Source organism: Haliaeetus leucocephalus, unplaced genomic scaffold (genome assembly GCF_000737465.1).
Source record: "Haliaeetus leucocephalus isolate CR32 unplaced genomic scaffold, Haliaeetus_leucocephalus-4.0 Scaffold146, whole genome shotgun sequence".
In the NCBI taxonomy this organism is placed as follows: Eukaryota; Metazoa; Chordata; class Aves; order Accipitriformes; family Accipitridae; genus Haliaeetus; species Haliaeetus leucocephalus.
Window position 1 is genome coordinate 2223077 of NW_010972582.1, and position 25142 is coordinate 2248218.

A 25142-nucleotide genomic window follows, 5' to 3' on the forward strand; every position below is an offset into this window, starting at 1 on the left:
TTACTATGAAATGGCTTACCTAACCTGGTCTGTCTCTCATACCAACAGTTCAAGGAAAGGTTCGAAAATCGAAAAGGGAAAACTGGTGGGACCATTCACCTGAACAGAACTGATAACTATTTTCAGAACTCAGTTTTAATGTGTAAATGGAATTATTGGTCTTACCTTTATGAGACCTGGAATTTTTAGTTATACATGATGTTTACAGAGTCTTCATTAACAGTAAGGTGCATTTTTTATAAACTCTAAATAGAACTGAGAACTGCATGTTTACCAAAAAAGGTTCATGTGGAGGTTCTTTTTTATATCAGCAGAATACAGACATTCAGATACATGAATATATTCTGTGCCCCCAGAACATAAAATGACCTCCCAGCACCAAGTACACGATCAATGTTTTATGTTTTGGGAACACAGCTGATCTCTGTCATGCAATTCTGGAGGTGAAAGTCATTCAGTTATTTGTCACGCAGCAAATGACTAAAAGGCATAAGAGACATATGAGGAGAAAGATGACAATAACTCTAATTTCAGTGAAGCATAAAAAATAAAAGGTAAACATACTTTTTGAATATAATACAAGCAAATATGAAAAGTACCTTCCAGCTAGAGTTGTAATGATATGCTAAGCCTTGGAAGGTTCATTTATTTATTTATATATTTTTATTCTCTGGAGTTGTACAGAGTGCAAAGGAGCATAGTGTTGAAGATATCTGACCAAGATGTGAGTGAACTGCTATAAGCTAGGTAAACATAACAGCTTGTATCCTGAAAAAAAGCACAGAATGACCTCATCTTGGGATAGTGGTAAAGAGGCCAAGGTTCGAGCAAAGCTGAAGCACTGCAACATCTAGGTAATAAGTTAGCTTTCTCAGCAGTAGTTTAGGGATCTCTTCACTACTACCTGTGTGGTTTGAGACCTGTCAATCTTTGTGATCACTCAGTGCTCATTCTGATCATTGCACAACAGACATAAATAAAATTCACACACCTAAAATCCAGGCTATGATTAACTGCTTTGCTGCATCTGCAGCCTTGTAAATTATCCTAAATTGTGTTAAGTATCAAAGTTGGAATAAAAGGAGTGCTTTTTAAAAAGAAGCATAAGAAAGTGGAATAATTTTCTGGAGTAATTTAGGTTTTCACTTCTGTGGCATGCTTGTCAGGATGTTAAATTTGTGTCTCCAGTAAAACTGCATAAGCATATCGAAAATCTATTATCTTGACCTACATGGAAAAGCAAGAAGCACATGAACATATGTTTATTTGAATTATCATATGAAAATGTGGCTCTGTGTTTCCCTCAAAATGAGTCCATTTGACACATTATAAACAAAGGGACAAGATAAAACCAATCTTGTTTCTTATTTTAAGAGCATTTCTACTTTGTTACATAGATCCATCTAAGTAATTTATTATTTGAATCACCTACTAAAATCAGTATAGTTCTGATTGCCTCTTGCATTTCTAGCAAAGGTCCCTTTCAGGGGAAAGGCTGAAAGTGTCTACTCTGCCAAATTTTATTTTTTTTTTTTTTTTTTTTCCACAATTACCCAAATTCTGGCAAATACACAGTAGACTTTTAGCAATGAAGTTAACTGTGTTTGCAAACGGAGAAGTGTTCTGATATACGATGAAGCCTGCCCCTTTCTTTTTCCATTTCTCAAAACAGATACCCTGTTTCACTACTTCCATGCCTTACAACTGTCACTTTTCAGCTAAATTTCATCTTAACTTGAAGTAATAAAATGCTTAACGGTTTTAAAGAAGAACTAAAACATGCATGTAAACCTTGTACATTGAAGGCATTTAACTTTACTGTCATACATGTGAGTAAATGTTTTCCAAGAACTCTTTGGTGGCTATGTCTCCTTGCTCCCAGTGCTGCACAAGGCATTTACCAGTTGGACCCTGGCACACCTGATGTGGCCGGTTTAGAACCATGTTACGTATAGAATACATTTTCTGTATTACCCCCCCAAAATACTTAAGAACAAAACAAAAGTTACAGGAAGCATGGAACATCATCAAAGAATAGCCATGAACCTATATCTAAAACCTTTTTCTTCTTCTTTATATTCCACCTATGTCTTCTCTTTGCATTTGCTGCAGATGCTGCACAAGGACCATTTGCATGAATGGAAACCATTCACATGAGTGAGGATTTGCAGGGTAAAACCAAAGTCTTACTATGAATAAAAATATTAATTGTGTAACATTAGTTACCAATTTGAGCTAAGAAGGTACAAAAGCCATTTGTTAGCATTTGAACCCATTAAAACTCTCATCTTTTCAGCAGTCGTACTTATATCCTTCCGAATTGGACCTAAATTAGGGTTACTAACAATCCTCTATAAATATCTTTCATAAAGGCAGAGGTCTTCATAGGATAAATTGTTTGCCTTGTTTATTTTTAATAGAAAATGAGAAAAGCATATATTCAAAATCAAAACTAATATTATGCAGAATAATAAAACCCACAACATTAACTGAAATAAGCAAAATAAAATCTCCTCTTTAAAACAGCTTTAGGTACCATAAGTAAATGTAGGATAAGCATTTAAATAATTTTTCTCTATGTAAAAAAAAAAGTCCATCTAATAATTTGTTTCTGTTGATCAAGAAATTACTTTGACATTACAAAGACAGTTGAGAATTCACAATCAAATAAGAGTCTGCAAGAATATGCAACCTTACCTTCACCTGCATATGCCAGAATGGAGCGGGCACGCATCTGCTTCCCTTCTGTGGTTTTGCCGGAGCAGGTGTGTGAGCAGGAGGACCATGCAGACCACATGCTGAGCACACAGTCCTTTGGGCATGGAGCTTCGCAGACAACTGGGATTGGGTAGATAGCATCTCTACACAGCTGCCTGTCAACCTCTTCTCCTGGGAAAGAAAAGGCCAGTAGCAGTCTATCATTTGTTAAATTAACTTAAAATGAGTGATCTAGCCCAGATGGGCACACAAATAAATTAGATTCTGTTCTTCTATATAAACAAGGTAAATAGATTTTTTTATTAAAAATACTTGTCTCCTCTGCCTTGGTTCTAGAAGACCATGCTTAAACCTAGTTTAATTTGATATTCTGCTGAAGTGAATGCCAGCCCGGGTGGTCTTTAGGCTTTCATTTTGTTAATACATATTTGATTCCACAGAAAATCCTAATGTGAATAACAGAGTATACAATACACCTACGGAAAACTGCATACATGAAAATGCATGTACAGTAATCACCTAGTCTTCATCCACATTTGTGGGAGAAAGGCAAAAGTATCCTAACTTCCAGCTCATCCAGTTTTATAACCCAGAATTCATCCTTTGAATTGCAGCTATACATCAAAATATGCAGAGTTGCAGTAAGCTGCAGTCAGAGTGTCTTGTTTGGTTAGAAAGATCTTCATTTGTTAGCAAACCAGTAACACATCACTTCTTGTGTCATGGAAGTATAAAAAGATCTATGCATTTGTACTCGGTCACATCAATGTATACATTTCATTATAATAAAAATATCCAGGTTGGTATAAATTGTTTAATAAAATAGTAGCTAGTGTTTAAGTAGCAGGGCTGCTTTTGTTTTCAGTAAGGAAATTGTGGGAGCACTGTGTCTGAGAACTGTCTGAACAGTACCCTAATCACAAAGGGGTTAGTTTTGTAAGGTGACATATGATTTCCCGATCAAATTAGTCAATATCCATTGAGTGAGGAATGAATGAATGACCACATATTCTGAGGTCAATAAGTCTCACTGACAGTGACAAAAGCCTCAGGATAAATCTTCACTTTGGAGCAGATGATGGAAAAAATGAACTAAGGAGGACAAAATTTCAACTCACTATTTTAGAATTATAGTCTTGTTATAATACAAACCAATTACAGAAAGTGCTTGGAACAAAAAGCACCAGGAACTGAGCAGTAGCCCGATATATAACGCCAGTTAGCAAGGAACTGTGAAAAAGTTGCTTATAAGAGCACACTGGACTTCTGAGGCCCTGTTAATCACGTCCGATCAAGGCATGCATGGAAAGAGCCAGTTCATTCGTAAACATGAAACTTTTTTTTTTTTTAAATTTTCTGAAACACGTAACATTTCAAAGTATCTGAATGCCTATTGTGCTATGTGAACCTTGTTGCACTAGGGCATGAAACCTTCTGTTGAACTATGATTCATCTACTGAAACATTATTGAAGCACACATGATCTCAACGGGACTGAACAAGAATGCTTATAGCATTGCACTTGCTACAAGCCATTATGTCAACCCTTCTGTTTTAATAGCTAATATCAACAAAATAGTGTCTCATCAAGATTTGCAATGAATATAAGTCTTTGATACAGGAAAAAAATTCTTTGAAATAATCATTAAATACTCTATAATTTAGTGATAAAGACATCAGCCAGTCTTAATAACTACCACCTGGATTCTGAAAAGCTAATTCAGTGAGAACTGTGTATACTGTAAATGAAGCCAAAGATCTAGAAACACTGCTTTACCCAAGTATCAGATTAGGCTTTTACTGCTTAATAGGATAATAATAAAATGAGTCAAATACTAATCTAAACAGAAACTACATTTTTGTCATTCAAGGTTTACAAAGTCTTAAAACCTCTCAAATAAGAATCTCTCATAAACTGAGTTCCTGAAAAAAGGTTCTTTAGTGCTAGTGAGAAATCATGAGTTCCAGAACTATTAACAACCAAATTCTTTATAAAAGAGGAAAAGATGAGGGCCATCCATCCAATATTATATCCCTTTAACCATTGTCAAATAATTTACTCATACAGAATCTTTAGGAACAACAGAACTTTTGCAAACATCAGTCTTCCTCGGCTCTACAAACCAGTCGTGCAGCTCATGCTTTTAAAATAGCCTGAAGTAGTCACAATCAGCTGAATTACAAAGACCTTTGAGATCAAGTCAGTGTCAATAGCTGTATTTTCCCATATTAAAAATACAAATTTGAGCCCTGCCAAAGGCTTCTTAGGTCTCCCACATGAAGTTCTGCCCCCCTCACTGGACTCAATCTTTGCATCTATTGCTCTTTCTCTTGTATCGCAGGTCATCACACCCTCACACCAACGCAGGAGGGATTCCTGCCTGATTCATCAGAACAGCATGTGTCTGGGTTGAAGGACAAGACAGAGGAGCAGACTGCAAACTTTTTTTCCAAAGAATAGAAAAAAAAGCTACAAAAGGGGTGAACCTTACTCTCAAATTGTTTCATCTCCAGGTAAGACTCGAGGAGGTATACTGCTGGGACACTTTCACACTTTGCAAGAAATACTACTATTACAATATTACTATTACAAGTATGTCATAGTGTAAACATACAATACTATATCGAGCTTATTTACTGCCTGCCAACTCAGGTGGTGTTACCTTGAAACCCAAGCTAAATTTGGGGTCACAATGAGAAATTGTGTTAAATTAGTTTCAGTCTGAGTTCATATTTCAAACAAAAAAAAGCCTTCACTGTCTCCCAAAATCAAAGCCCTCTTTCATCCTTCACCTTTACAGAGAAAGTATTCTAGAAATATGTATCTTCCATATTAGCATTCAGTTTTTGTCAACTGTCCAATCCTTATCTGATGAATTCAACAGCACAGAAATGCAGTTGGAAGGAATTTTTTATAATGGGTACTTCTTATCTTCAGGGAAATATTTTATTTAGACTAAATTGTTTCTGACATTTCACTAATGATTTTATGAACAATTTGACCTTTGTTGCCTTCCTCTTTAAAGTGCATAGTGCAGTCAACTACCAGGAACCACTCAACCATAGACTGGGAACAATGCCAATGTAAAGACTAAAGCTAGTTAGAAAAAGTCCCATTTGAAAAAGTTTGTCATGTGCAATCTAATATTTTATTTGAGCTTTCTAGGTATACATTTATGTTGCACAAGATTTGAACACAGAACTCCAAAAACATGACTGAGACCCCTGCCCTGAGTTACTTACACTCTAAGCAACAGAGCAACAAAAAGTAAAAAGCAGAAAGATGAAAACAGAATATGACACTTCCATCAAGAATATTCTTCACCATTTATCCGTTGATTTGTTTATTAAAATCTGGAATCTAGCAATAGTCCGTATTCAGAAACAGTGCCTACGTAGCTGAATGATATTTCTCTCTCATGCAATAGATGCACATTTTGGGCTAAAGTCTCCAAATTGCACTAAAGGGAGTGACTGCATGTAGAAATGGCAGGAGGCAAAAGAGGTTTTCTTTTTCAAGGATTGAAAATGTCAAAAACAGTTTAAACCTTTGCTGGGATTTTTTTACAGATTTGTATCATATAGTAAAGAGTGCCGAGGAGATAGCCTTTCAAATCCACATCTCTTCCTTAAACTGTTTTGGTGGATCCAGCTAGACAATCAGCAAAGTAGGTGTTTACATTAAAACCTCCTTGTGGCCACCTCCTTGGTATGAAGACCTTCTAGTATGTGTGCACACACCAGAGCCACTGTTGAACTACTGAATTATTTAATTGCTTTAAAACAAACACCACCACCACCCCCCGCAACCAACCCCCAACCTCCCTACTGAATAGGCAAATTTTTTACAGATTAGAGAGGTAGCCTGTGAATAGCAGTCAGGAGGACTGGCTAACTATTCATATGTATCAGACTGTATTCACACCACCATTCTTGTTTTATTACATTCAAAAAGCAGATATGGTATCCATGAAAATTTGGTCTAGATACTAAAGGTTGGGCTAGACCACAGATGACCCATGTTCTCTGTTTAATGTAGTTGAATCATGTCACTCCTTTGTGTTTTTGTTTACTCACCTGGAAAATGTGTCTGATATTTAAGTTGCCTGTAAAATGCTTTAAGATCTTTCCAATGGGAACCAATCCTAGAGCTGGTATCACTAGAGAGATATGGTACATGGTAAGGAAACCCTCTTGCCTATTGTGCATCTTTTAATATGATGCATGCTTCAGTGCACAGTAAAAAATTGCTGTCAAATTCTGACCTGTAGTAAATGGAAAGGCAAGTGCTTAACAGAGGGCAAAATTTTTTTAAAGCCTTAAAATGAACAGTAAAATCACTGAAAGATTCAATGAGGCATAGAGAACAACTAAAAAAGTCAACATAAAATAAAAATGCTCCTGGAGTCCTACGCAATAAGGCAATTAACTTCATCTCAGCCCTGTGCCTCGAAACCAGCTATAGTCTCTGAAAGGCTGAACTATAACCTGATATAAACTAAGTAAAAAATTGACAATAAAATCACAATAAATGGGATCAAATCAAGAGAGTGCTTTGAACATTAATGTTGAACATTGTTTTTTAAATACCTGTCTAGTCAGCAAAGGACAGGAATATCACACAGTAGTAAACCAAATCTTGCAGTTATATTTTGAAGGTCATAAAAAGTAATGACAGCAACTGAGCCTAAACGCTAAAACTGCAGACTTCGGACCCTGTATTGCTTAGTCGAATGTGTTCAAATTCACTAGGATATCTGCAACTCTAAGGAAAAAAAAAAAAGGCTCAGTTATGCCAATATCTTCTTTTTGTGGCTCCTGGTAGCCAACATATGATAGTCTGCTTGTAACTACAACAGACCACAGGAAACTACAGAATGTCATTCAAGTGCTTTTAAAAATGCACATTAAAAATGAGGACGTAAAAATACAAAAGGATGGAAAAGACTGCTAGTTCAGAGCACTGCATGATCTGGATGTACTGGTGTCGTGGTTTAACCCCAGCCAGCAACTAAGCACCATGCAGCCGCTCACTCATGTGAAAATTGGGAAAAGAAGTAAAACTTGTGGGTTGAGATAAGAATGGTTTAATAGAACAGAAAAGAAGAAACTAATAATGACAATGATAACACTAATAAAATGACAACAGTAGTAATAAAAGGATTGGAATATACAAATGATGCGCAGGGCAACTGCTCACTACCCACCGACCAACGCCCAGTTAGTCCCCAAGTGGCAATCCCTCCACCCCCACTCCCCCCAGTTTATATACTGGACATGATATCACATGGTATGGAATACCTCTTCGGCCAGTTTGGGTCAGCTGCCCTGGCTGCGTCCCCTCCCGACTTCTTGTGCCCCTCCAGCCTTCTTGCTGGCTGGGCATGAGAAGATGAAAAATCCTTGACTTAGTCTAAACACTACTTGGCAACAACTGAAAACATCAGTGTGTTATCAACATTATTCTCATACCTAGCTCAAAAACATAGCACTATAGCAGCTGCTAGGAAGACAGTTACCTCTAGCCCAGCTGAAACCAGGACAACTGGTCATACATACTAGGGTATATACTGTGTTGTATGTATGTGACTATATCAGTTATAGCCATCAATGTCTTGGCTGATGCCTCTCTTACCAGTTTTCTTATCTGGCCAGTGAAGCTGGAAAAGAGGCACACGATGTGTCATCCATTGGAAAACTTCTGGGCACCTGAAATACCTGGTAAGGTACCCCAGAGATCAATTTTCAAAGTGCTCAGTGGTTGCAGGGGAAGAAGGCCTTGTTATTATGCAGTTGCCTTCAGTAATACCTCTAAGCATGGAGGCTGCAGGAAAAAACGTAGTTAGTTCACACAATGTTAAAAGCTGTGAGCTGTGCTGGTTGCCATTTACTGTTTCCTTCCTTCCCCGTGTAGAAAAATAATCAACAGGAAAGTATTCACTGCCTCCTGTATGGGTTGTAAAGGCTGAAATGGCTAACGAGACTGTTCTTGATCTTGAATTCCCATGCAGTTTTCCATATGCATTCCTCCCACATGAGGACCTATACGTGTACTCACGCTGACTCCTACGTCAGTCTTCAAATGTGTTGAACGACCTTCTCAGACTGGCTGAGGAGCCAAAGCTGGTATGTGGACTCTGCCCATCAAGAACAAAATACGCATATCTATATTCAAAACTTAGTAAAGCCAGATCTGTGGTATGTGCTCAGTCCTGTTTTTCATATGGAACTGACTTTAACCACTCTCCGTACCCAAAGTTACTAAAGCATAAGCTTCTCCACTAAAAAGTTTGTACATGCTACAATTTTACAGTTTTTGCGTTATTCCTGTAGATATACAAAGATAGTTTGACTAGAAGAGGGGAAAATGCCTTTTTTTTTTTATTTTCCTACAATTCCGAAGTGCCTAAATGTCTGTTTTAATTATAACTCAGGGCAGAAAATAAGCAAGAAAAGATCAGTCTAAATTCTAATTGCCTCAAAGTTACAAGATCATGACTAGAATGTAACAGTATAGAAAAAACACTGAGTTTAACTGTCATTATTCTGAAGAAAATTAAAAAAAAAAAACAACTTCAAGAGAACCACTGAAATAATAGAAAACTTACAAATGTATCCAAATTTGAAATTCTACACTAGACTTTCGTTAGTAATAAACTTGTCTACACATTGGCTGATTAGTCTAAAGCAAAATGGGAAATTCTTCACATTACAGAAAAGATATTAAATTTATCAAACCCCATACATTTTTCAGATTCCAGGAAACTTTATATCTGCTAATAAGCAGATAATAATCAATCACCAGGATAAATCAACATTATCATTTTCATTTCTAATACTATTGCATTTCTTTCAAATCACTGAATGCTTACCAGTCGCCAAAGTTCACCACAAAAGGAAAAATCCTGCCTGCCTAGCATAAACTGTCACAGCAAATTAACTTTTCCTTCCAAACCACGGTGCTGCAGCAGTAGTGTGGATTTTTCTTTTTTCAATGATCAGAAGATGTAGACAACTATGTTGTGAACTATGCATAGGAAAAAGTGTAAGCCCATATACTACTTTCAGTCAAATTCTGTCCTTTTGCGTAATCAGGCACTTGCGATCCGTCTTCCTCAAATCTCCTTATTTTACTTCAACTTTATCAGAACTGCTGATCAGAAATTCAGTCTCATACCATGACTGTATTTTTTGGGGTAATTCTATTTGTTTTGTTGTTTGATTGTGGGTTTTTTTCTTATACAAGAGGAACTCTCTGAGGAAAGCTGTCTTTCTCATAGCACATGTCTCTAATTAAAATGCATACACAACTGCAAAAGGCTGACCCAGATTTTTCAGTAGGAAGAATTTAGAAGTTAATCTCTGAAAACCTAATTAAATAAGCCCTAGAAAGGGGAAACAATAATATTTACATGCAATTCATCATTTACCATCTTGTTTAGCCCAACAATCTTAAGAGTATTTGGAGGAAAAAAAAAGCACCACATGCAATAGTATCTGACTGACAGACCAACTTTTGCTCTTGAATCAGTTCAATACTTGTATATAACACATACTTTGAAAGACATTAGGAAACTTTAAATGTTTTATTAATCCCAGCAGCCTTCATAACATCTTGGTGATGTTTATTCATGTCTGTTCCAAAGATAAAGGCTGTCAACATAAGCTTTAATGTTAGTAAAATGGCAGTGTCCTTGAAAACAGTAGCAACACTACATTACCTTGTATGTAATTATTTTCTGTTCTAGTTCCTGAATGACCAGCTGTCAAAAAGTCTCTCTGCATGAGGTAGGTTGATAAATTTTCAACATTTTGAAAAATTTTTAACCTCTCTAATTACTGAACATAAAGCAACATTAACCTACAATTTATATTCTCAATATGTTCTACTTCATTGGCTCTGAAGTTTTTCAACAAACACATTGTGAAAAGATGGTGTATTTTTCCTTTGTATTTATGCTTATCAAGCGAAGTTTCTGCATTCATTGCTATTGCTTAGGTGCCTAGCTGGTAGCTCCAAGTGTTAAATCAGTTGCTAATTCCCTAATCACATGCTTTTCTCTCAATTGCTTTGCTAAGTAGCATTTGCATTTAATTAAGTACATCTTAATTAGTTGATGGTTAATATTGGTGAAGTAATTTTCTTTTAAGGAGCCTAAGCAGAAATGGCACTGATTTCAATAAAGACAAATACACTAGTTTCTCACATCTGTTCATTATGCAAAAATGAAAGAAAGTTGGTCTAATAGTTTAATGATGTGAAAACATTGTAGGATTGTAAACTGTTTGATTTGGTGATTTGTGTGGGAAATTTTACCGTGGTTTTGGTTTCAATGTAGAATTTCAAGTAGTATCATACAGACTATTCCTCCCTAAAAGAAAAATCATAAACATGATACTTTGGCCACTTATTTAAAAAAAAACATCATGAATCTCAAACATGGAGGGATTTTTTTTTTAAATGAGAAACTTGCTAGCATAAGCACATATACCATCATACTTACACATTTAACATGATTGCACACAAAAATCAGCAACATAGAAAAGGCCACTGATTACTCCCCTTTCACTAAGGAAATACTGGAAGATCTGAATACCTTTTAAAATGTAATCTTAAAGTTTAAAATGTGGTTTTGAATTTTTTTTAAGCAAACATTTGCAAGGAAAAATGACTGATAATGGCAGGAACTAATACTATACAAAAGGAAAATAGCTGGAGCTTCGAAACCCACCATATCCAGTGTTTCTCAAATCAAAGATAATAGCATGCCAACACACTTAAGGATCTTTTTAAGATTTTCTATTCCTTAACGAGATGAAACACCACATTTTACAAGCAATAACTTCTTGTTGATGACTGTGTGCAATTTTCCTCATGTATTCACCTTATGGGAAAAGAAATTTTGACGAGTGGGAAGAAAGTAGCTTCAATAACCCCCACATTCATGCAGAAATCTAATTCCAACAACAGTACCTGAGCACTTCTGCTCCTTTTCTGTAACCACACCAGTAAATGTTACCACTACACCTCAGCTACAACTTAGAGTAGTATGTGTTTGCTAACTTTCTGTCATGCTTTAAGCCCAGACAGTTACTAAGCACTACAAGGCCACTCACTCACTCCTCCCCACCAGCCACGGTGGGATGAGGAGAAAATATAAAGAAAAGCTCGTGGGTAGAGACAAGGACAGGGAGGGATCACTCACCACTTATGGTCACAGGCAAAAGACAGGCTCAACTTGGGGAAGAAACAAAATCAATTCAATTCACTACAAATCAAATCAAATCAAAACAAGTATACTGAGAAGTAAAACCTTAGAACACCTTCCGCCCACCCCTCCCTCCTTCCTGGCTCAACTCCACTCCCATTTTTCTCCACCTCTTCCCCCTGGCAGCACAGGAGGAGGGGAAACGGGGCTTGGGGTCAGTTCATCACACGCTGTCTCTGCCGCACCTTCCTCCTCACAGGGAGGACTCCTCACTCTTCCCCTGCTCCAGCGTGGGGTCCCTCCCACAGGAGACAGTCCTTCACCAACTTTTCCAACGCGAGTCCTTCCTATGGGCTGCAGTCCTTCATGAACTGCTCCAGCACGGTCCTTTCCACAGGCTGATCCTCGGTCACAGACTACTCCAGCATGGGCTTTCCCATGGCGTCGTGGCCATCTTCAGGGGTATCCACCTGCTCTGGCATGGGCTCCTCCCTGGGCTGCAGGTGGGCATCTGCTCCCCTGCTCACCTCCGCCCCCTCCTTCTTCACTGACCTCACTGTCTGCAGAGGGGTTTCTCTCACATCCCACTTCCCTCTCTGCTGCAGGTTCCCTTCTTAAATCTGTTCTCCTAGAGGTGCTACCACCGTCACTGATAGGCTCAGCCTTGGCCAGCGGTGCGTCTGACTTGGAGCTGGGGAAATTTCTAGCAACTTCTCACAGGAGCCATCCCTGTAGCCCCTCTCCTGCTACCAAAACCACACCACACAAACCCAAAACACCTTCCCCACAACACAGCTTATTAGCAGCTATGTAGAAAGAATGCAGAAGCAGGTAACCCCCTGTAAGTGGTTTATAGGAAAGCTAAAAGATGTGAAAGGCATTCTGCTACAGAGGTAAGACAGTTCTATTCCCAAAACTTCTTCCCTGTTGTAAGCTCCTCCAAAGTTTCAAACACACAAATTTCAAGAAAAGTAAAGCACTGCTAAGAAATCCAGTTCAGGATTCCTTACTGCATCATGTAAAGGTAAGGCTTTGCACCATATACAGAACAGTTAGAGGAATAATCAAACCCAAAATAACACACCTTACTTTGAAATAATGACAGCAATAAAGGGACAACTCTGAAACAAAAATTAAGAACATATTTTAAAGACATATAATTTCGGCTAAAATTGCTTCAGATGGGAAATATCTTTGGATGTTCTTTGTATGTAACTGGTTAAGAATAATGAACTCAACACCTTCAGATGCAATATTAATGCTTCCAGTAATCCCATTTTCATGTCTGGTAATAGAAGAACATATGTACCTCTATTTATATTGGAGTCATCTATCAGGATTACAGTCATGTAGATACAGTCTAAATTTGACAGAGGGAAATAAAATCAGGGAAAGGAATAGTATTTCTTTATCCAAATAATATTGTTTCAATCTAAAATGCGGTGTCATCTGGCCAGATTAAAGAACAGTATGAAAAAATAATATTCCATAACTACGTTAACTCAGAAATATACAATAATCTGAGGTGTTTGGCTGGGGAAAAAACCTTACTTTTTTCCATTAAAGTGCAAACTTCTTATTTGTGCTTGAATTCTTTACTCAATGAGAATGAGAAAAGTGAAGAAACTCTGCTCTCTGTCATCTTAACAAGAACATTTTATGGTATCCACTTTCAAACTTTACCTCTTATTCCTTTATCCCCTCTTTTATTTTTCACTATGCTTTGCTAGATTTACTCGGGTTGAAAAACTAAATTACATACATTTCACCCAGAAAATATGGGAAAAGGTTTTCCAATTGTCCCTGTATTCATTTACATAATTTTGTAAGGTGGTGGTGGCAGCCACAGTATCAGTTCCCCCAAGCATACATAAATCACATGGCTACCTGTGAAGCTCCCAATTAATAAATAAACAAACAAACATGAGGTCAGTTCCTTCACTATACACACAGAGACACACTGAGGGTGTCTTACAGCACTAACTATGGCATAAAAAGTAACAGAGCCTTTTTATCTCTGACACAATACTTTAAGTTATTGAGTGCTTACTTTGTATTATGCATCAAAGACTAATGGAAAACTCTTCTTGCAGCTGATACCTTCTTTGAATTTTCACTACTTCTGATACCACTGAATAACCACAAGCATGAGAGAGGCTGTATCTGAACTATTAGTGATAATGTATCACTGAAAAAGACTGATCTAAGTAGGAATACTGAAGAATTAATCCAAATTAATTAAAATGGGACTTTGAAGGAGATTAGTTAAACTGTATTAACATTTTGTATGGCTATCCTTATTCAGAATGAAAGAGAAAATTCTTAACAAATAGAATTAAGGCCACCTTAATTCTGAATAAGAGGATTCACATACACATTTAATATAGTTTAATATTTTTTCAGTTAATTTGGATCACCTTTCCTAAGTATCTCCATGCAGACAACACGAAGTAAACAAAAACTCAAAACATGATATGCCTTTAGCTGTAAATCTGCTATACTTTATGCCATAGTAGATTGTACCACAGGGATAGTAGTCCAATATTTCTAATAAAGAGCCCAGAAGAGTACCTACACATTGCCTAACAACAGGAGTAAGATTTTCCTACTGCTTGACAGGTAGTTGAAGCATTTTCACGGTTCATTTGCTAATGTAGTCTTTCTGAGAACGATAAGGAACAGAGAATACAAGTGTATTGATCATAACCAAGCACAGTTGCCTTCTTGTGTCAAATAAGCCAATCAAATGTCATCTTGATATGAAAGAAAAAGTAAGTTTGATGACAGGCTATGGTCCCACTGAGAATAAAATCAATATCAGTCATGGGACCAAGTGGGATCAATATGTCAGACCAATAGGTCATTTTAAGCAGAACAGGGAAAGGAAGGGAAAACTGCTGACAGAGCTATAAGGAAACAAGAAGACACAGTGCAAGTCTGGAGGATGAGATCACTTGAAAATCTACAATATATTTCTAAGAATGCTTGGCAAAAGCACCAACTTGCCTTAAAAAGATGTAGCTGATCCCAAGATCAACTGGACATTCTCATAAACTTTTCCCAATCAAGCCACAAATCATATAGTAACAAAAAGAGATAGAAATATGACTTCAAAAACAAAATTAAAATACCTGGATATAAAAATGCAACATGTATCTATTTTAGCATCGCAATATGTCTTTTTGTTCAAAAGCTCAAAATTAAGTGGAGAACGAGTCCAGGAAGGGCAATGGAATGTCAACAACTTCAAACCAGTTCAATTAGAAATGATAATTCTGATGTGCTGATCTGAACTAGATTAACATTCAGGGAAATGAGTTAGGAATAGAAGCATAGAAAGGAAATAATAGACAAGACTACAAAAACAGTAGCATGAAAACAATTTGACAGCTCCACTAATGTCAGTAAAATGACTGTGCTTGCCAATCTTTTCAACAATTTCCTACACTGAGGTACTAATCTGCATATTTTAAACAGCTACCTTAAATGGCCTGGTTTTCAAGAAACACTAAAGATCCATAATTTTCATGAACTTTCAGGCTTCTCATTTTCTGCATAAGTATGAGTTTTGGAGGATACCTTTATAAATTTAAGCTTAGAAGTTCACAAAGTTGCATCATAAATTGATTCATAAATACTCCAGCACTGCAGTTTCATCACCAAGTATTTTCCTAGAATTTGGCCACCAACATTTTAATGTTATTCCACTCTCAAGTGCAAGAGCATAACCCACAGCTGAAGAGAATGACTAATGGCATGCAGCTGACAGAATATTAGATGAATTTTTCAGCTTGTCAATTATCTAATATTTCACAACTAGATAGTGAATTTGCACCAAGTTTACAACTATGCATTCATAAATATCTGTGATACCTTTTGCCACACAAATATACCTGTAACTCAAAAGGGGGTTTAAGAGAATAAGAAAAATTATTTCATATAGTAAAAGATGATTGCAAACATTTTCTTTGCATTATTCATCCAGTTGCAGCTAGTAAAGAGTTGTCACTCTATATGTAATCTGACAGCTCAATTCAATCACAGTTAAAACACAGGACCCAAGAGGTGTAAAAGAGATCACTGCCACTGTCATGTTTACACATTTCTGAGAAGCAGTTTTATAATTAATTTCATGGATGCTTCTGTCCGTGTCCTACTACTGGCAGATAAAATGCAGTCTTTGGAGAACATCTTTTTATCTATCTTGCAATGAATATCTTCTCATCATTACAAGTGGAAGCACAGTATGCCTTTAGGGAGCTCAGACTGTGAATTAATCTTGTCTTTTGGAAACATTTTCATAACTGATTCCTCTCTAGAAGACTAAAACTAACCTATCCTTTTGACTTTTCCTTTCTCCTGGCCTCTCAGTATATGGATTCAGAGAATGAGCTCTCAGGAAAGCAAACAGAGGTAAATACCACTACATCTTATAAACCTATGCTAAATTAAGGAAATACAATAACATTGTCACACAACAAAAACAGAAGTAGCAGGAACACATCTGCAAATATAGGTACATTGTAATCTTCCTACTTCGTTAATAAGTTATACAAGCTAACGTCCTAAAGTCACAGAAATCTGACAGATTTCACTGCAGTTTTGCTCCTACTCAGAGAAATCAGCTGTACCCTGGAAACATCCTTCCCCTACTACAAGGACATCACTAGTTTTCTACAAGCCTCCCACAAGATTCAATATGCTTTTAGCTAGCATTATTCTTCTTTTTCCCCCTCTTAAAAAAAAAAAAAAATCCCTTCTGAGGCATCCAGAGTAAGAGATTTGATGTAGATTCTATTTAATATTTTTTCTCTGGAAAACACTAATGAAGCAATTTGCTATTTATAAAATAACATCAGTACCAGTAAAATATGTCTCAAATCAGTAAAATTAAAACCAAACATCTGATAACTCCTAGGGCAAGATTACATAGCTAATCCATAAACTACCCCCAAAATTATGTCAAGAAACCAAACAGCAGTAAATGCCAGAATTAAAGTTGCCTTTGTATAATGCAGTTTTTTAAATTGCATAATCACATGTTTATTATTTTTCCACTGGGTCCCTTCCTCCTTCAGTTCACAGATTTGAAACTGCTTAATGAGTAGCTATTTGGTATTTTTAGTTTTATTCTCTTTGTTCAAGGCATGAGCCTATGTTTTATTTACTATATATTAATTAAAAGTGTTATTAAAACAGAATTGGTAATTTTTCTAAGATCTTTCTGTCAGGGCTATCAAACATGCACCAATACATCTATTTGCAGAACATTCAAGATGTGACAGGTCAATATTATTTATATTTTGCTGATGCTGAACAAAAGCAGAGCAAAATTAAACCCTGAAGAATGAGACAACTAAGGCTAATTGTCTCAAAGACAAAGCATTCATTACTACAAAATGCCCACTTAATCCCCAAAGGAGATATATCCATTTCACAAATAAGTAGCAGGTTCTGTGGGGAAAATGTCATGTAGGCACAATTAAATAATTAAAGACTTCCATCTGATACATTCGCATAAGGACCAGACAAACAACCTTAATTCCCTAATGTTTGAGGGCTTGGCTTTGCAAGCTAAAATACTTAATTTTGACATAATATTCTTTTCCAATTTTCTAGTTTAAAACAGAAGCCAAATGAAAAATAGTACTTCTGCCATGGGTATTACACTGACTCTGGACAGTTATTGCTCTGCCAGGTGATCTCTGGGCCAAAAGCAGCAGCAGATTATAGTGTGCTGTGTTCCAGCTCTAGAAGTGACGAGCTTCCTTCTTTCTTCCCCTTCTCTGATTTATTATCCAGCCTTATTTTCTCCAGGCACTAATCCCAGTCTGTCACCTCACTTTCCCTTTCACCCAGCCCTGCCAAGTTCTCTCCAGCTGCTTATCAAATCCTCCCTTGGGCTGACCGTCACCAGACTGAATCCCTCCCCAAATTCATTCCTAATCCCTGCCACATAGAGACATTTAATAACTTCCTTTGAGTTCCTTAATTGCTCTCAGTAAACTGTCCCGGAGGAAACTAGGGTCAAATTCTACCTTTCCCCAGCTCTTAACTTCATTGCTTCGTCAGTGCCATTTTCTCCCTCTTGTCTTCCATCCCTCTTTTCAGCAGATCCCAAGTACAAATCTATTTCTTTCCCTCTGCAGTGGGTCTGTGACTCTACATAGATGAAACCCTACCAAAAGCTACCTGCACCCCAAAATTTGGAACAGATCACTATGAACACTGGAGAGACTGGGGTCCCCAGTTGTTTACTCCAATTTGGAGTAATCACTGTAGCTGAGTACCTTTTACTCTTAGTTTGAAGTTTTTTAAGTATTCAGTGGAGATGGTGCTTGTGCAGTGAACAGGAGTTCCAAGAACTGCAAAATGACACAGCTTATCTCAAGGCTCTTTAAGTTGCCACTGGAACACTTATCTTGTGAAATCAAATATTTCTTGGCAGATAAGAGTGGTTTTACATTAGTCAGTACTCAACATAAATTATGATCTGAAAGAAAGGTCAGACAATGACCTGCTTAAGGCTGGAAGTACTGAGAATAAAATTCCTTTTTATTCCGCATCAATGTGACTGGCTAATGATGTTTTAATCATCACCATTTATCAACACACTAGTTTCATAGCTTTGAAGTTTTATAACATTTATTAAAAAAATTTACCATTAGCATGCAGGTTGTCAGAACATATAAATAGGCCTATGCAAGCTTTTTCTCTTAGATGGAAAATTGGCTCCCATCAAATCTAATGAGAGGATACTATCTTAGAACATTTTATTATAAAGATTAATGATTAATACTGTGTAATATAATCTTCCAAGATAGTACTATTTAATTTATAACTATGTAACATTATTTTTATATATAACATTATTAAATGTAACATTATCTCTTCTGAGTATGTTTTGTAAAAATATTTAAAGTATTTTCTGAGTCTGTGCTAGGGAGTTAACACATGACACACAAATCCAAAACCAAAGAAGTTCAATACTGGGTCTATAAATCCAGTTTTATAATCCATCCGTAAATCCATAAACCCTTTTTTTTCTTGTTTCATAACAGCATAATTTGAAGTAACAAATGGAAAGATTGTAAAGCATTAAACTGACCTTCCTAAAAAAACAATTGTTTTGAAATGTATCTACAATTATCCCTCTCTGTATTCTTACTATGATGAAGCTTGGAGACTAGTCAGCATTGGGTTACTGTTTTTCAGGCTGCTATGTAAATCAAAATTTATGAATCAAAGTCCTCCCCTCCTAATTTACCCACTACTATTACAAGCAGTTCTTGCAATATCCTACTTTTCCATCTGGTTGTGCCATCAAAAACAAAAGCAGGTTACTACGAGTGTGCATCATATGAAACCCGTAATTGCACTCTCTGTGGTATATTTCCAAAATATTTGTGCTTCCCACTATGGCAATTTCTACTCCTAGATGTCCAATAAATTTTAAGTACACCAGTACAGCTTCTCAGCAAAGACATTATAGTACATTTTAGAAGTAAACATGCCAAAACCCAGCAAACTTATCTGACTAGACAGTCAAATTATGATCCATGACACAAGAAGAAGATTTTGGTAATTAAGTTGGCCCACCTATTTTTAACTTAATTATATTCTTTATGAACATTAGTGTCTCTGCAGGCACTGTCCATACCAAGTGCAACTCTGTCTTCAAAAATATATGATAAATTGGAAACAAGGGTCTATTGCACTGTCATAAGTGATAATCGTTTATTGTGTTATGCAGGTGAAACTCTGGGTTTGTTTTACTCATCTCTTTAATTGAAGTCATTGCATCACATTCCAGGCCAACTATTAAAGACACTGATAAAGCAAGTGATGTCATCCTATATAATGATATCACTTCATGTTATACAAACACTAAAAGCACCCATTCTTATACGGAACTTAATGGGGATATGTCCACTTTCCTAATGTCAAGATGGGAGACAAAAAGGAATTGGTATGACATATTAAACGTGACCTTTTATTGACAGAAGAATTATCAATTATTAAACTTCCTGAGAACTGAAATAGGATAGTTTAAGCAGTAGTGTGCACTAATTTTTCTTTATATTCCTTTATACTAAATGAAGCAAATCTTGTTAAAAAAAAATGCCTTATAAATTTCATATCTTATGTGTTTACAGTGAAGAACGAAGTGTGTATCTTACATTTGATTTAAATGCCTCAGATGGTCAGCCAAAAAGCTGCCAGGCAGAAAAAAACAATCCAAATCAATTCTGTAATGATGTTAGCTAGGAAATTAATATTGGGAAATGATGACTAATGCCCATATAACCAAGTTCCTGTAAGCATAAGGCAGTACGCGCTGAAAGAAACTGCCATTAGCTACTGTGTTTTTCTACTAATTGAATGCTGAGCACTGGGCAGATTTTGATCTGGGTTCTCTTACAGGAATAACTCAATAATTCAATGTAATTTGAATTCGAATCTGGCTCTTCATTCTCTTAAAAGAACTAAGTCATAAGGTGAAACAAACTAGGTATTTTCTTTTAAAATAATCATTAAAAAATCCAACCAGGCTGATGGTTTCTTCATTCAATGCATATAGGCACGCAATAGAAAGGGCAAAAGAAGTAGACTCTTTATACCTGGGCATACCTATAAAGCTTCTGTTGATTCTCTTACTGTTTCCCATTATGAAAATTCATTAGCTGCTAGACCAGCAGCTAGTCATTTAGCATGTATTTGATTCAAACCATAAATATACAGAAAGCCAAATTTTAAACCAGACAAAATATTTTAAGTGAAAATGGTTGCACCAGACAATCTTCAGTTTTTCCCTGAAGTTTATTCTACATATTTAATTAGATGCTTATTGTAAGAAGATATAAAGCCACAAGCTAAAAAGTAACAAACACAATACAGATGTTGATCAGGAAACTATAGAAGAAAATTTAAACTACATGAAGAAATTTTATAAGCTTTTCTGCAAAGTAAAATTCAATAAAAGGAATACAATAAAAATTTTAGAAATAAATATTTCTTGTTTCTACGTCTAGAGAAAAACAGTAAAGCAATTAAATCCTATAGGACTGTTGTATAGCTGAAGTATTGTACCTTCAGTCAGTCACAGTAGCTGAGAATAAACACAGATAAAGGAAACATACTCTGTTCCATTTTGGACAGTACAGTGTTTGAGCCACTCCATACAAAGTAGCTAAACTAATTGGTTTGAAATGTTTACATCTGAGTGTCTTAACAAAATGGACTAGTTTACCTTGTATATCTTTTAATTAACTACCAAACCCATTGTTTTACCCCCCAATATTGCAAGCAGGGTACAGCCCACCCATTTACATCAGGATATACTGATGTCACCAGCGGTTTGAATTTGCACTCCAGTCTCAGGAAGACCAGACCTGTGTCACCTGCATACGCCCAGGTGCCAGAAGAGAACTCATGGCACTCAGCTACATCAGCACAGATCTCTGCCTAGACAACTTCACGAACAATTTTGCCACTTCAAAGAGTTGCAGGAATTTGCATATTCACAAAGAGCCTTGCTGTTGCCATAGCTCCCTCTTCTAAGGCTAGTCATCTCTCACAGCTGTGAGGCAAGAGATGGCAATGAGTCCACTCCTTTCCCCTGTGGAGCTAACTGTAACCCAACAATTAGTGAGCCTGAACATGGTCCGGAAGAAATTTGCCCTTCAAAAGTAAGATGTGTTTTATCCACAGTAACACATGCAGTGGTACAAAGCCCAGTATATTATAAAGGTTTAAACCAATTTATTATTTACACATTCCGACAAAATGAGCAAGTAATTTCAGCCTACTGTCTGAGGATCAGAAGCACACTGTTGACACCACAGACGCTGCTAGTACCTGTGCTACAGAGTTCAGCACAAAGATAAAAACGTAAAACCCATAATGAATGAACCAGAATTTTGTAGTTATTTTCAGCAGTAGTTAATTTTGCAGATCTTTATGTCAGAAATTATTTTGCCCTATTTACATATGAGTAGCACTAATGTATCCGTTATGGAGTGGAGAAGTGGCCAGCTTTCCTACTATAGACTTAGTCTTTAAGCAATACAGAAATATTTTTTAAATGGATTCATATATTGCCATAGCCTTAGAGAAACAGAGCAAATTTATCTGTTGTGAAATCACTCTTCTGAACTGCATTAAAGAACTTAATAATAGGTAATATGTACACATCTATGTGTGTGCATGCATGCATGTATGCCTTATATATATTACATATATATATATGGATAGGTGAATGACAATTTATTTAAAAAAAAATAGTCATTTTATCATTAGCAAAAGTTAATCCGTAGCATGGAACATTAGCCACAGATCTCTAATTATTAAAATAATGTATATGATGGAGGAATTCTGATCAGCTTCTGTCCAGTCTTGGAGTTTCCAAAACCGAAAGGAGTTTTTTTCATCTAAAGGAGCTCCTTTGTAAAATTTCCTGGAAGACTGACTAAGAATATTTATTCTGAAAAGGTTCTTTCCACACTAAAAGGCTGAAGTTCCATTTATATAATAAAATACATCAAAGTTCATTATAGCCTCTGCAATGACAACCTGGGGTACTGACTGTCATAATTTTTTCAGCCTGAATGAAAATTCTGATTACTGCAATCCACTGTGGAAAGAGAATGACAATCATAGGCCTCCAGCAACAACATGGGAGGGTAATCTATTGTTTGCTACTGTCTCAAAGGCTGTAATGACTCTTATCTTTACACCGAATTGAAGAGAGAAACCTATTACAACTGTATAAAACAATCTCACAAACACTGCTACTCGATTCTAATTGTGAAGTAAAACACCCAGGTCAAGACATGTTATCCCAACTAATTATGCTTTAAACATATAGAACAATGCAACAGTCCACAGAAAGAGAAGACACTCATCAGTGTTGGGTGTATCTTATGTTAAAGCAGTACATTTACAGTACAATGCTTATTCTGAAAATTACAATGCCAGCCTTTTTCATTTTATAAAGCAGAAGCCAAGGGGAAAATACACTTTTGTTTTAATACATTGAAGTCCCTTTGATCCAACCTCTCCTATCCAGGCACTGACTTAAGATTGGCTAATTAATTCATATTAAAAAAAAAAAGCACTCTTGAAGAGACTGAAGAGAGTATTGTTAAGCAAGGATTAGTTCAGTTTAAGTAACACAGCAAACTTAGTCGATAATTAATGCTTTCCACACAGTTTCCCTTCACAGTCATTTTTACCTGTAAAACTGAATGAAATTCCCTGTGTGCCATTTAGATCAAAATTATAGCAACACATAAGTATTATACAAATTATGTAACTTGTTAATTGAACCACAGTCTTTAACTGACAGTCAATGTAGTCTTCTCCAAGAAGTGCTCAAAGAACACTGAATATCACAAGTTTCATTTGATGATTAGTTTAAACCATGATGTTTAGACAATGGAAGAGTAGCATTCCCCAGACTTTATTTTACTGCAGACTAACTTGCAGCTGTGGGGCTTGATGCAAACCTTGCCTGATTGCAAGGTGCTGGTGTCTTAGATTTTTCAGAGCAGAATCTGGATGCCCGCAACAAATGTTTGGTGAAGGATACCAGGGGAATCCTGTGCCAGGGTAGGAGGCCAGAGTACTTAATGAGAGCTACCTGGAAAGAGTTGGCAGTGTGTGTTTGGAGGAGCATTTAAGAGTTGCTTACAGGATTTTCAGCGGGTTGGTGCTGTGGGAGGCAAAGTAAGGAGATGCTTGAGCAGACTTAGCTTGGAGGGAGAAACTAGAGGTTGGTGGGTCTTTACTTTGTACTTTGTTTGTTCCTACTGCATCATGCTAATCTTTCTCAGGAGAGACCTAAGCAAAAGCCACTTGGTATTACTGGTGAAGATCACAGAAGATCGTTTACTAAGAGAGGAAAGAGATTTCAAGGAAGAGCTGAAGCAATCCACTACATTACTCTCCATTGCTTTTGCGTTCTGTCAAAAGATATTGAACACATATCTTTGTGGGTGATCGGATCTTTGCAAAACAAACCGTAATTGCAATTTGTTTTCTCCTTTCTTTGAAGCTGTGCCCACAACTCTTTAATCTTAAAGACTGACAGGCACATGGCCAAAGCCAGACTTCTCACTCCTTCTGGGACAGACTGCTGATACAGGCAATGTATAATGCCATATATTTACAGCAATATATAATGCCATATAATTCAGAAAGACAAAGACTAATACTGGGAGTAAAAATGTTAATCACAAGTATTCCAAGTCAAATTTGGAAGTCAAAACCAAAGCCCATGCAATAGAAAATACCATATACATAAAAGATATCTCAAAGTTTAGCAGCTTGATTGCATGCTCCAAATGTATTATGGTTACAATAAATTATAGTCAATATGTCTATATTACAATTTAGTAAGAAATTAGTCTAATCAGAAGTTAGACATGTGAGCAAATACCACTCCTCAAAACCAAAGGTAAGCCAAACTAGCCAAAATCTAGTAAAGCAAAAAAATACACTTTGTTTTACAGATCTTTTTTTTTTTGCTATTAAAAAGAGAAAATTTCAGAATTATTTAGGAAACATTTTCATTTATGAGGAAAAGGCCATTTTTCATCTGAAAATGTATACAAACAAAATTTCAAATAGTTTCAGTATTGTTGCCATGAGATTATTACACTGTGAAGGGAAATTTTTTGAGATAGGGACATAAAATGTAGTAGATTCAATATTGTAATTCTAGGCTAATCTCTTTCTGAGCTGTAAATATGGTTACCAGTTCTCTTAAGTGTATGCAGAAAAATAAAGCTTACACTCTAACTCTAAATCCCAAAACTCAATTATGACCCAAATTCTTGAGCATGAATGCTCAAGATTTAAATCTCTGTATAATCAGTTCTTATTACTTCTGACCAATTTAATTACAAATATTTTGTGCAACTGTTAAACACTCATCAGAGGTGTCCTCTTACTTAATCCTCTACAGGCAGTTAGTAGTCTTTTACCATAACTACACTGTAGTTAGTACAATTATTTTAATTTATATGCTGCTCTAGACTATAATATTACTAACGAATAAGGAATATTCTCACAACAGTAATTCATGAATCTTCCATAGATTAAAGTAGTTTGTAAGCAGCTTTCAAAATTGGGTTTCATGACTATGTCAAGCAAAATCTGTTTTCTCTCAGAGACGACAACTGAATAATGGGGGGGGGGGGGGGGGGGGGCGGCT

At 36.3% G+C, this 25142-nt stretch overlaps 1 protein-coding gene across 1 annotated transcript in view; it reads right to left on the bottom strand.

Moving 5' to 3' along the window:
* The window catches only part of THSD7A (thrombospondin, type I, domain containing 7A), a 207521-nt gene that overhangs the window by 73475 nt on the left and 108904 nt on the right, over nucleotides 1-25142 (bottom strand). The window contains exon 7 of the mRNA XM_010561477.1: nucleotides 2698-2889. Coding sequence (XP_010559779.1) covers nucleotides 2698-2889 — 192 coding nt within the window. The remainder of the gene's footprint in view (nucleotides 1-2697; nucleotides 2890-25142) is intronic.